Source organism: Megascapheus bottae, chromosome X (genome assembly GCF_031878675.1).
Source record: "Megascapheus bottae isolate mThoBot1 chromosome X, mThoBot2.hap1, whole genome shotgun sequence".
In the NCBI taxonomy this organism is placed as follows: Eukaryota; Metazoa; Chordata; class Mammalia; order Rodentia; family Geomyidae; genus Megascapheus; species Megascapheus bottae.
This window is the reverse complement of record NC_143547.1, coordinates 93,356,694-93,369,566: the sequence shown is the minus strand read 5'-3', so window position 1 is coordinate 93,369,566 and position 12,873 is coordinate 93,356,694. Positions and strand designations below refer to the sequence as shown.

Here is a 12,873-nt window from a genome sequence, read left to right as displayed (position 1 = left end):
AATTAAAACATTGTGATTACATTATGGATGCTGTCTTTTTGATGACTGTGCAAGCTGGTGGAATTGGGTTACAGTTCCTTCAAAAGTTGGCACACAGTGCTATTCATTAAAATAAACTGGGCTTTGTTAGAAAGAATTCAGTGTGTGTTCTTTCCTGCACTCAACCAGTAGTAGGCTCTAAAGCCATCAGCCACAGGGTACTATAGTTCTGAGCTAGGGAGAATTACATAGGGATTTAAAGATATGCCATCTAACCCCTCTGTAATAATTCTTGACATTTGTACAGAACCTTACAATTTACAAAAGGCTTTCCCCTCGTTTATCGCTTGTATCCTCACAATAACCCAGAGAAGCCCCCCAAATAGATTTTATCAATCCTCATTTGATAAATGAGGAAACTAACACTCAGAGAGATTACATAGTAAATAAAAGGCAGAAGCGGCAGAAGCAGCAGCAGCTAGACCTATTGCGGCAACTCTTTGATGAGACTCTTTTACATCCTGTTGCTTCTCACAGTACAGCAAATGCAGGGGCAGACCTAGAAGCAATAGAACAGAGGTCAAATCCCATATAGAACCCTCAAGCTGAGCAACCAGCCAGAAAGGAGCAAAGGATAAATTGTGAGGTGAGCTAGCGTGACACTTGTGGCCAAAGATGCTAGAGTATATGCTACTTTTGTGTTAGAACAAAGGGGCTCCCTTCTGATGGACGAAATCTTCAAGGTGCACATACCTTACAGAACCTGTATTGGAAGGAGAATAACAGGAAACTATGTCACTTCCCTTTGCTCAAGGCTGGCCCTCCCCAAAATAGAAAGCCACAGCTCCACTTGTGGCATTTTATTTTTTTCCTAGTTAATTGGAAATAGTCTCACAAACTTTCCTGCCTGGGTTCACTTCACCTCCCGATCCTCAGATCTCAGCTTCCTGTACAGCTAGGATTACAGGTGGGAACCTCTCGTGCCCAGCTGGTTGGGTACTATACACCCCATGCCATACACACAATCCACTCAACTTAGGTGACCAGAGGACCTCAGAAGAGGGAAAATCCACAGGAATCATGTTGCTACTCAAAATGTGTGGTTCTTGGACCTTAGCAGCTATTTAGATATGCAGATACATGTTATATATGCCAAATCTCAAGGCCCATGTCTAACCTGCTGTCTCAGAATCTGCATTTTAATGAGATCCCCAAGTGATTTGAGAGGCTCTGAGCGATAAACAGGAAATGATCCTAGAGCAGCCTTTGCTAAGCTAGGTGAATGAATCATTACCTACGCAAAGACTAGCAGATTTGCTGGGTGGAGAAAAGAGAGGCAGTCAGAATAAAGGACACCCCTGAGCCTCCAATGGCAGTTTTGGCTTGGAACTTGTTTTAAGTAGCAACTTTTATACTTCCAGAGTTACTTGATGCAGTAGAGTCTGATGTACCATATCTCTGATGTACAAAACCCTACAAAGATCCTGAACTCCAAGTGCTTCTGTCTAGAGGTAAGAAGCAATGTTTAAGCCAGTGCTGTAAGCATCCAGATATGTGCTCTGGAAGAGTACAAGGAGCAGTGAACGCCTTTGTCAGTGTATTTTAATGAGGTGTTGAAAAGGAGGAATTATTTGCATACAGTGATGGGGCTTTCCAGAAAGCACAGAGGGAGGAGGTCACAGGCCAACAAGCCAAGAAAACCCAAAAGGGCATAGCTGAGCTTTGCTAATACGACAATTCCCATGGTACCTATCAGCCCCAGGGCCTCCATGCATCGAATATTCAATTATGTAGCGGAATTGGCTCAGAGCCTATATATGCTGCAAATTGAATCCAGATGGTATTTTCTGTAATATAAGAAATACATTTCAGAAATATAAGCTCCGCTCTGCTTCTTAGTGTAAAAAGTTGTGTTAATCTAATTTTTCCTTTCTCCTTTCCCAGTAGAGGCCTATTACAGTGGCAATGCATACCTGTTAATTACTCAATTAAGACTGGTTAACTGACTGACCAACAGACAGGCTGAAAGAGATGAGTGAACAGCATTAGAAACAGCAAACTAACATAGGAAATGGACACACCTTATCATTGTCCAAGAAGTGATATGGTTAAGATACACATTTAGAATACAGTTGGAGAAATGAAGGCAAGATCAAAGAAACAGTTTAATGCTAGGATTTCTTATCTGAGAATTATGTAACACTGACACAGAAACATTTTAAAAATATATCTTTGTTAAATCTGAATAACCTGTAACAATGAGCTGAGGGAACCTGCAATCAGATCCATTTTCTCCAAATGGGCGGAGTGGAGAGCTCTGGGAAAGGTGCTGCCAAGAATTAGCCCTACTTTTTTCCAGCCCATGCCATGAGAGAAAGGGCATTTTCTTTTTACAGATCTCCCTACTATAAAACAAGGCATGAGTTCCATGATTGAGATGCAGTGATTAGCCTGCCTTTTATAATTTACAGAATACTTCCAGAAAGCACAAAACGAGGAGGCCACAGGCCAACAACCCAAGGACACAAAAGGGCTTATCTGAGCTTTTCTAATGTTACAAATCACACTGGACACTTCTGCTCCAGGGCATCCATGCAGTGAATATTCAGCTATGTAGCATAATTGGCTCAGAATCTATATATGCTATACATTGAGTACAGACGGCATTTTCTATAAGAAATATATTTCAGAATTGTTAGTTAGATTTTGATTCTTAATATAAAAAGATTATTGAGCACCCAGGGAAGACTAGGGAGCTTGTTGTAGTTGGGAATCTCTAGAGTTGGTGGAGACCACAAGAGAAGAGAGATATCCTATCAAAATTGCAGAGGCCCTGAACTAAATTCAGGAGATACGGAGGACGAACCGAGTTAAGGATTCAAACGTATTTTAAAGCTGAGGAATTAACTGAATATACAATCAGAGAATGGGGAGAGATAAGTAACTCCCAGATTTCTACCTTTTGGGGGCAATAAAGTTACATTAGCTGCAGCTACTGAGAGTAAAGGCTGAGAGGGAATCATGAGATCAGTCAATCAATAGGTCTGGGGTGATGTTTACCAGAGCAGTTTCAGTGGTGCATAGGAGCAACAATCTACATTGGTGGTGGAAGGGTGCTAACAGTTACTGCAGGAGGAGACAAGTTCTTGCATTACTCCAGAGGCTTGGGTCAGCTGAACAAAGTGGTACAGATTAGGTGGGTTAGGGGAGAAAGGGAATTGATAGAGAGGTAGATCCCTGAGAAAGTGATGGAAGGATGCTTCTTAGAAAGAACACCGTTTGCTCTGAAGCAACATGGAATTAACAGACAAAAGCAAATAAACAAATACAACAGAGGGGCCGGGAGTTTCGCCTAGTGGTTAAAGTGCTTGCCTAGCATGCATGAAGACCCGGGTTTGATTCCTCGGTACCACATACATAGAAAAAAGCCGGAAGTAGTGCTGAGGCTCAAGTGGTAGAGCTCTAGCCTTGAGAAAGTCCAAGGACAGTGCTCAGGACCTGAGCTCAAGCCCAGGACTGGCAAAAAAAAAAAACAAAAACAAAAAAACAAATACAACAGAATGTAGTGCTTTGCAAAGCAGCCTTCGAAGTCATTAATAGAAATAGCCTAGAGAATTAAGAAAGAAGGAACATGCAATCAGGCACAGCTATGTAAAAAGAATAACTAATGTGACTCGCTCATGCCAATTTATGCCTACTTATCATATGACATCTTAATAATTATGCACACCCATATACACTTGTCAGATTAACTGTGTTGTAAGTTTTGTTTATATCACAACTAAGCTCTCCTTAGGTCCATTCAGTTGTCTTAACTTGTGGCTTATGTAATATTGCTTTTTCACTTGCTTCAAAAGATCTTAGAGGAACATCAGGGTTGAGCAAGAAAAAATTCTCAGATGTAAGTTTACTTTCATGAAATTTAACTTGGCAAGTAGAGCATGAGAGAGACCAAGGGAAATGATGTACATCCAGGGAATAAAAGAAAGGCAAGTTTATGGCCTTGTCGCATTCAAGGGATATGCTTGCTTAGTGGACACACTTGGCCCTTTTTGAGAGAAGATTGTACTTTTGAACGAAGCTTTTTTCCCTAGGCCTCTGGTAGTTACATATAATTACTATATCCTAGGGAACACAAATGTGATGAAAACTTTGTGGAGGTCATTGGGTGTGATGTGGTTTGATGTGCTCTAGAACAAAACTGATACTGAGTGTTTGTATGCTCCCCCACAATGACTCATCTCTTCGTGTGGAAGATTAAAATCAGAAGAGTTTCAAAAGATTTCAGAATACACTCTTAATTCCAGTGTAAGCACTGTAGAAGAAGACGATTTACTTACTGATAGATATGTTGTATAAACTACCATTGTATTCTAAGAGCTCATTGAATTGCTCATAATCCTATGAGATAAGCAAGGCTATCAATCCTTTTTTATTTTATTGTCGGGGTAATGTATAGAGGGGTTACAGTTACATTCATCAGGTAGTGGGTGCATTATTTCTCAAACATAGATACCCCTTCTCATGTTTTGTCCCCCTTTCCCTCTCCCACCCCCTTTTTTATAGAGAGAAAACGGAAGCTTCAACTCAGTCAACAACCTTAGTTCTTTGGTCTAGTCACAGCAAGCATTACTAAACATTTTTCTCTAAGCTGATATAGTAGGTCACACCTTTAATCCTAGCTACTCAGGAGGCTGAGGTCTGAGGGTCAAGGTTCAAAATCAACCCGGCACAAAAGCACCTGGGACTCTTATCTCCAATTAACATCTAGAAAATGGGAAGTGGGGCTTGCATCAAGGGTAGGGTGGTAGCCTTGAGCTGAAGAGTTCAGGAACAGTGCTCAGGCTGAGTTCAAGCCCTTATTTATGACCCACAATTTTTTTCTCTATGTATATGTGTTTTGTTTCTTATGTGGAACTTAGATCTAAATGGTAAATATATTTCTAAACATATGCAAAATCATATACTTATCTCACAAACATGCTAACTCAAGTATGATATATACACTGGAGGATCTCAATAGCCCAGCTATGGGGACAACCTAAATATTCACTGACAGGCAGTTAGATACAGCTACAATCTCTTTAAACTGTGGAATACAACAGACATCAAGCGTAGAAATGCTGTCTTTTCTGACAACATGGATGAACCAGAAAAAATATTATTTCACTTAAAGTGACATACTTAGATTCAACAAGATAAATGTGACATGATATCATTTATATGTAAGAGCTAAAAAAGTGGAGCTCATAAAAAACCATATCAGAAGGTACAGTACCAGGAGTTGGGGTGGAAGAGAGTGGGGAGAAGTTGGCCAGAGTATAAACTTCTAGTAATAAGGTGAATCATATGGGATGATTCACTCTATATTGTAGTGACTATAGTTAATAATACTATACTATGTACTTAAATTTGACCAAGGAGCACTGAAGAATGATTATTAAGTACAAATGCATAGGATCATGATAGCTATTTTAAGTAGTTTGATTGTCATGGTCATTTCACAACATATACATATAGCAATACATCATCATATTCACTTTATTTATTTAGACAGCCATGGGGCTTGAACTCAGGACTTGGGCACTGTCCCTGAGCTTCTTTTGTTCAAGGATAGAAATCTACCACTTAAGCCACAGCACTGCTTCTGTCTTTTTCTATGTATGTGGTAGTGAGGAATTGAACCCAGGGATTTGCGCATGATAGGCAAGTGTACCAGTAGGCCACACCCAGGGCCCTATCCTGTATACTTTAATAACATTTTTTGCTTAGTTACGGGGCTTGAAGTCAGGACATAGGTGCTGTCTCTGAGTGCTTTCACTCAAGGCTAGTGTTCTAGCACTTTGAGCCACAGCTCCCCTTCTCCATCTGGTACACTTTACACACATGGCAGCCAGAAGGCCAAGGACAGCCCTAGGTGGCCTGGATTCTTCTCCAGCCTCCAGTTCTTGAAGATAAAAAATGTTGCTTGTAACCAAGTCTACAAGAGGTTAGGGAAGCATTTTGATTCATTCATTTATTTCTGTATTTTGTGGGTGCTTTAGGTACAGAGGATTAAATTAATCAAACTCAACGCATGGCACATTTATCATTGCTATCTTGTACAGCTTCTTTATTCTTTGTCATTCTCACAGTTCATTCATATTCTCCTCCCTCCGTGATTAGCAACTAGTCTTTTCGGATTAATTCAACATTGCTGGTACATTTCTTAAAATAAAATGTGTATTTTACTAAATATCTTTTTATTATATATCATTAGTACTAATTTTTACTCATTGCTAGGTTAAAAAAACATCTATATGTATTGCTCTAGGTACCGTGAATTCCTTGCTTCCAATTGCTGCAAACTATTTCAGAATATGTGTCCACTACACTCTGCCTCTTCTCTCTGTTGGTGATGGATGCCAGATTTTCTGCAACTCCCTGTCACCATAAATAATGATGTAATGAGAAGCATTCCAATTTAGAAAAGAATCGTAGGTGAGGGTGTTAGAGGGAAGCTACTTCTGAGCTGTGACTTGAATAATGAAGTGCTACTGTTAGAGTCTCTTTTTCTCCAATGTTCTATAGAGATGAAGGTCATGGAATTATATCCAAATTCTTCAGCAAGGGCAATAAAGAGGGGCTTGAACTCCGGGCCTGGGCGCTGTCCCTGAGCTCTTCAGCTTAAGTCTAGTATTCTACTCCTTGAGCCACAGCACCATTTGTAGGAGTTGGATTCTTGTGGTGGCAAGTAATTCTGTTAGCATATTTTCTTCATCAAATTAGCTAGTCGTTTGTATCAAGCCAACTGATCGATAATTAGACATCATGTAAATGCTATGTGTCTGTTCTCACCCACAAGAGATAAACACCTCCTTATAACTCCCCCATCTCAAATTATTCCAACCATGGTCTTTGACTTCAAGTGGATTTTTATGGAGGCTAGCAATTCAGTTTGCCTATGGCTGTCTTCTTCCTGTTCTCCACCACAGCTATTTTCAACTTTCTCCACCTCATCACTTCTCTCCTCACTCTCAGCAGGTTGCTTCACCTCCTACTTCACAGAGAAAATAGAAGCGATCAAATAAGAGATCCTTGAAATTCCTATTTACCAAATCTATAAATTCGCTTGTATCCACACCCACCCTTGCCTCTTTCCTTCTCGCTACAATGGGTGCTCCACCTTCTGTCTGTCAGGAATCCTTCCATCTGTGCTGTGGATACCACGGTTGCTCTGTTGACTAAATTCTGTTCTCCTTTAACATTCTAATCTCTCTAGCTCTGTTATTTCTCCTCACTATGTAACTGTTTAGGTCTCTTCAACCCAAGTATACTTTAAAGCTTCCTTTAACTTCACTGCTACCCAGATATCTCCTCTCTATGAAATTCTTAGAACTTACTGGCTAAACTTAGGGGAAAAAAGCAGTACATTTAGCTCCTTATTGTTCAATCTCCTAAAACTCACCAAAGTCTCCTTATCACTTCATTCAGAAGATACATTTCCCTACATGTAATATTCAAGCAGCATTTATCACTACAGGGTATAATTTCCAATGTGAATATCATACTCCTGGCTTTTTTCCTCCTGTGTCTCTAGCTTTTCTTTCAAGGCTTCCTTTCCAGGTTGATCCACTTATTCTAGTCCCCTTGGCATTTCCCTGTTTCTGGGCTTACTTGCTTCCATATTTCCCCTGGATACACTCATGAACTTTTATGGTATTTCAGACTGCCATTCATATCCCCAAATTTTGACTTCTTTCTCTAAGTATTCACTTCTGCTCTAGATTTATATAGTGAATTCCCTTCAGGTTATCCCTACCTGAGTGTACCAGAGGTGTCTCAAAAAATTGTAGGTCCAGAAATAATGATAGAGTAAACCAGAATCCCAGTATATTGGAAGCTGAGGCAGAAGATTGTGAATACAAGGTCAATCAGGGATACATAGGTAGAACTTGTCTCAAAACCCCAAAACAAAGTATTATACATATAATACGTAATTATATAGCAATCTTCCTATCACTCTACCACTTGAGCCACAGCACCACTTCCAGTTTTCTGGTGGTTAACTGGAGATAAGACTCTCAGGGACTTTGGTGGGCAGGCTGGCTTTGAACCAAGATCCTCAGATCTTAGCCTCCCGAGTAGCATTAGCAATCTTAGGGAAAATCATCTCTATCTACATTTATATAGATTGTTAAACCTTGTTTTGGGATAGTAGTGGTGGTTGGACTCAGGGCTTTGTACTTGCTAGACAGGTACTTTACTACTGAGCCATGCTTCTAGCCATTTTTGTACTATTTATTTATTTATTGCCAGTCTCGGAGCTTGAACTCAGGGCCTGGGTACTGTCCTTGAACTTTCTCAAGGCTTGCGATCTACTACTTGAGCCACAGCACCATTTCCAGCTTTTTCTGTGTATGTGGTACCTAGGAATTGAATCCAGGGTTCCTTGCATGCTAGGCGGGCACTCTACCACTAGGCTATGTTGCCAGCTCTGCTTATTTATTTATTTAAGCCCCAGGACTTGGATTCAGGACCTAGGCACTGTCCTCTAGCTTTCTCCATGCTAGTGCCACAGCGCCATTTCTGGCTTTTTTTGTTTGTTTTTGTGGTATGTACTACCAAGGAATCGATTCCAGGGCTTCAGCGCTCTACCACTAGGACACACTCCTGGCCCTGTACTACTTATTTTTGAGATAGGGTGTCATTTTCTGCACCTATGGATGTCCAAATCTCAATCTGCCTATTTTTGCATTTCTGTCATAGCTTCGGTGGCACACATCACCATTCCCAGATTCTTCCACTGAGATAAAATTTTATTGCTTTCTCTGACTGGGTTGGCTTGGAACTCGGGGCCTCTCAATCTCATCTTCCCATATAACCAAAATGACAACAGCATGACATTACTTCCATGGATTATGAACTTTTTCCCTGGGCTTTCCTCAACCTGTGGTCCCAGGTTCCCAGGTAGCTAGGATTATAGCCCTGAGCCATCAGTAACTCTCTGTACTGTTCTTTTTTTGTGTATGTTTGGGTCATGGGGCTTGAACTCTGGGACTGGGCGCTGCCCCTGAGCTTTTCAGCTCAAGTCTACCACCCTACCCCTGAGCCAAAGCCCAAATTCCGGTTTTCTAGTTATCAATTGGAGATAAGAGTCTCACAGTCTTTAGTGCCTGGGCTGGCTTTGAACCTTGATCCTCAGATCTCAGCTTGAGTAGCTAGAATTACAGGCATGAGCCACCATGCCCTGTTGTGCTATTCTTATTAAAATAACAAGTTGGATCAACAGGCAAGACCTAACATCTACAAGAAATACTCTTATCTGACCCAAAACAACACTGCCTTAAAGTGAAAGGTTGGAAAAAAATCTTCAAAGCAAATGGAATACAAACAGGCAGCAGTAGAGATACTCATACACAAATTTCAAATAAAATTTAGTTAGTAGACATAAATAAGGTCACTTACCAAGACATGTGAAAGGGTATCAATGTATGTGAATTAGTGCACCTTCTATCTGGCAAATATCATGTAACCCTTTTACTAATTACCATAAAAAATGCAAAAATAAATAAATAAATAAGGTCACTTTGTATTAATAAAGGGAACTTTCTATGAAAAAGGCATAATGATTTTTAACATCCATGCACCAAATGCTAGAACATTTAACTCTAACAGAAATTGTGGATTGGTGTTATGAATTTTGTTTAGTGGTAGTAAGGACTAAACTCAGGGTCTCTGTAGCTAGTCAGGCATGGGCTACACTCCTAGGCTCTTTAGGTTTTTTTTTTTTTAATTTTGCTTTGTTTTTCCAGTCCTGAGCTTGAGCTCAGGGCCTGAGCACTGTCCTTGTGTTTTCTCAAGGCTAGAACCCTACCACTTCAGCCATAGCACCACTTGCAGCTTTTTCTATGTATGTTGCACCAAGGAATCGAATCCAGGACTTTGTTCATGCTAGGCAAGCTCTCTACCACTAGGCCAAACTCCCAGCCCCTATAGTTTTGTTTTTAAGATAAGAGTTAAAAAGACTCTTAGAAAGTTAGAAAGAGGCCCAGATTGGCCTCAAAATCCCATCCTTTTGCCTCTACATCTGGAGTAGCTACAAGTACAGATGTGTGTCATCTTATCTGGCTTCTTGTTACAAAATTAAACCATAAAATCATATATAAAATAGAAAATTACTGCTTGTATACACCTCTTCCCAGAAGTAAACCGCTATCACAAAGAAGCTTGCATCCTTACAGACTTTTTTTGGTCTGTAGATGAACAATATATATACATATATATATATATACTTTTTAGTAAAAAATATATTGTGACTATATTCAAATTGTTAATCATTTCTAGAAGTCTTCTTGTTGATTGGTATTCTATGCCATGTGTAGACTAGATTTATTTTAATTTTATTTTGCTGTTAAAAGGATCTTGAGTTTACTTCCAATTTTTACTATTTTATGGTGCAGCAAATGACCCTTCAAGCAATCTTTGTATCCTCATGCACAGTGTAATGCTCAATATGAGATTTTTTATCTAAGCATACATATATTTAAGTCTGGATAGCTACTACTAAAATGCTCATTAAAATGTTGTATGGGGACAGGAGCTGGTGGCTCCTGTAATCCTAAGTATCCAGGAGGTTGAGATATGAGGATTGTAGTTTGAAGCCAGCACTGCCAAGAAAGTCCGTGAGGATTCGGCGGAAGATGGCGGCGGTTCAGGGTGAGAAGTACTGAGCTCCTGCCAAGATTCATGTACTGCCAGTGCAGGAGACAGTCCTCTAACAGAAATTGATCCTAAGTAAGCATTAGGACCACAGAGAACTCAGGCAGAGAGGAAAAAAAAGGAAGAATACCAGCGCTAAAAGAGAGCTGGAGCTCCGCCACGGAGCGGCTGGGGAGCCAAAGGCTCTTCTGAATCAGAGCAGACCCGCCTGCTGCAGACAGAGCCACACAGAGCCTGCGCGAGCCCAGACCCGACACCACCGTGCACGGACCTGCCAGCTTCACGGAACCGGAGAATCCGGCAATTTGTGAGTACCTCTGAGGAGAACTTTCCACTTCTGCTCCAGGAACGGCTCCCCTACCAGCTGAGAGCAGCACCATCTTGACTGCTGGCCAAACCAACCGGAGCCTGAGAGGTGTTGCTGACAGCACCACCTAACTGGCAAAGGATTTCCCAGAGATCCCTTAGCCAAAAATCCGGTCCCAGCACTGCTGAAGTCCATCCTCCTGCACAGCCCACAGACCTGGTAAACAAAGCCACCCGTGGATCTTTCAGCTTTGTTTTACCAAACAAGCAATCTCATTCGAAAAACCGCAAAGCCAAATCACAAAAGAAAAAGACTTTGTGAAGTGTTTGGATCCCGAATTTAGTGGAGACACAAATTTCCTAACCTCTCACCCCAACAAAAAAAAAACAAACAAACCTGAAGAATACCCTTTTTTTAAAATCTTTTTTTAAAACCCCATTTCATTTGCATTCTTAAATGTTCTTATTTTTCTCTTTGCCATTTAACCTACACCTTTTTTTCTAATGTTATGATTCATTCCTTTTTTTTTCTTTCTTTTTTTCTCCTCTCTTTTCCCGCAATCCTGCTGTCACTGTGGTCATTCCTAGAAACGCAGTGACAGCTCTGGGTACAGTTTGAACAAAAACAATATCCATATTGATACAGTCACCTGCTTTTTAAACTCTGGGTTTTCAACTCTGGTATCTCTTGGGTAAGAACTCAGAACAGTGAGGAATCTCCCCCCATCTTTTTTCTTTTTTTTCTTTTCTTTTCTTTTTTTTGTTTTTGTTTTGTTTTCGTTTTGTGTGCGTGTGTGTGTGTGTGTGTTCTATTTTCTTTTATTTTGTTGCTGTTTTGTTTCTTTTTTTCTTTTCTTTCTTAAATTGTATCATTGAAATCTCCTATATCAACCTCTCTCTTTTCGCTATATATTCTTCTTATTACTCTTCTTATTTTGATAAGTTTTATCTAAGTTCATCTAAACTTTCTACACAAATACTCTACCTGTCTATCCTTACACGATACCCTTTCTTCATTACTATAATATTCTTACACTCCTGTATTATTCTTTTCCTACCTCCCTTGTCGTCTTTCATATTATTTTTCTATCTCTGGTCCTCTGTTCATCCTTCAACTCTTATAATGCATGGTTCTACATTTGATGGTTTTTGAGCAATGCTGTGTATCTAGGTGTTCAATTATACTCTAGGTCCAGAGGGACTTAAATACAATAGAGATTGGATTAAGGGGCTTATTGTTTTGGTCATAAATGGGTCATCTGTGATTATATTAGATTTGTATGTAAGTGTACAAAAAGAAAGAGAGAGTGTTATTACCGATCTAAAAGAGCTAATATCTATTGTCAGCCAACTAAAAAGGTCTAGGTTGGTTATATCTGAAAAATTATAATCTTGTTTAGTATTAATCTTGCTCCCATCCTCAAATGGGCAGAACAAGAAACTCAAGAAAAATGTCAAATCAAGGAATAGCATCTCCCACCCAACATAAACAGACAATGGAGCAGTCAGTGGCAAATCTACAGAAGAGCCTTCCAAGTGCTATACAAATGCAATTGATAGACATCATTAATGAAAAATGTGAAAACATAAAGAAAGAGATGAGGGAGGAAGCCACAGCTAAACAAGAGGAAACCATAAACAAGGTGATATGTGAAAAAGGGGAAGCCATAAAGGAGGCCATAATAAAGGTTTTTCAAAGAAAAATGGACGAATTCATAGAATCCACAAACAAAAATGACTGAACTCCAACAAATGTCCAAAGAGAATAAAGCTGTTGAGCTAACCACTCAAATGGAAATCAAGGAGATAAAGAAATCCATACATGATCTAAAACAAGAGATGCAAGGCATCAAAAATGAGCAATTAGAAGCAAGGTAGATGAAGAAT

General features: G+C 39.9%; 1 protein-coding gene across 1 annotated transcript in view; it reads right to left on the bottom strand.

The window, feature by feature from the left end:
* Positions 1–398: 398 nt before the first annotated feature.
* The window catches only part of Adgrg4 (adhesion G protein-coupled receptor G4), a 133,091-nt gene continuing 120,616 nt past the window's right edge, over positions 399–12,873 (bottom strand). The window contains exon 23 of the mRNA XM_090327178.1: positions 399–538. Coding sequence (XP_090183304.1) covers positions 399–538 — 140 coding nt within the window. The remainder of the gene's footprint in view (positions 539–12,873) is intronic.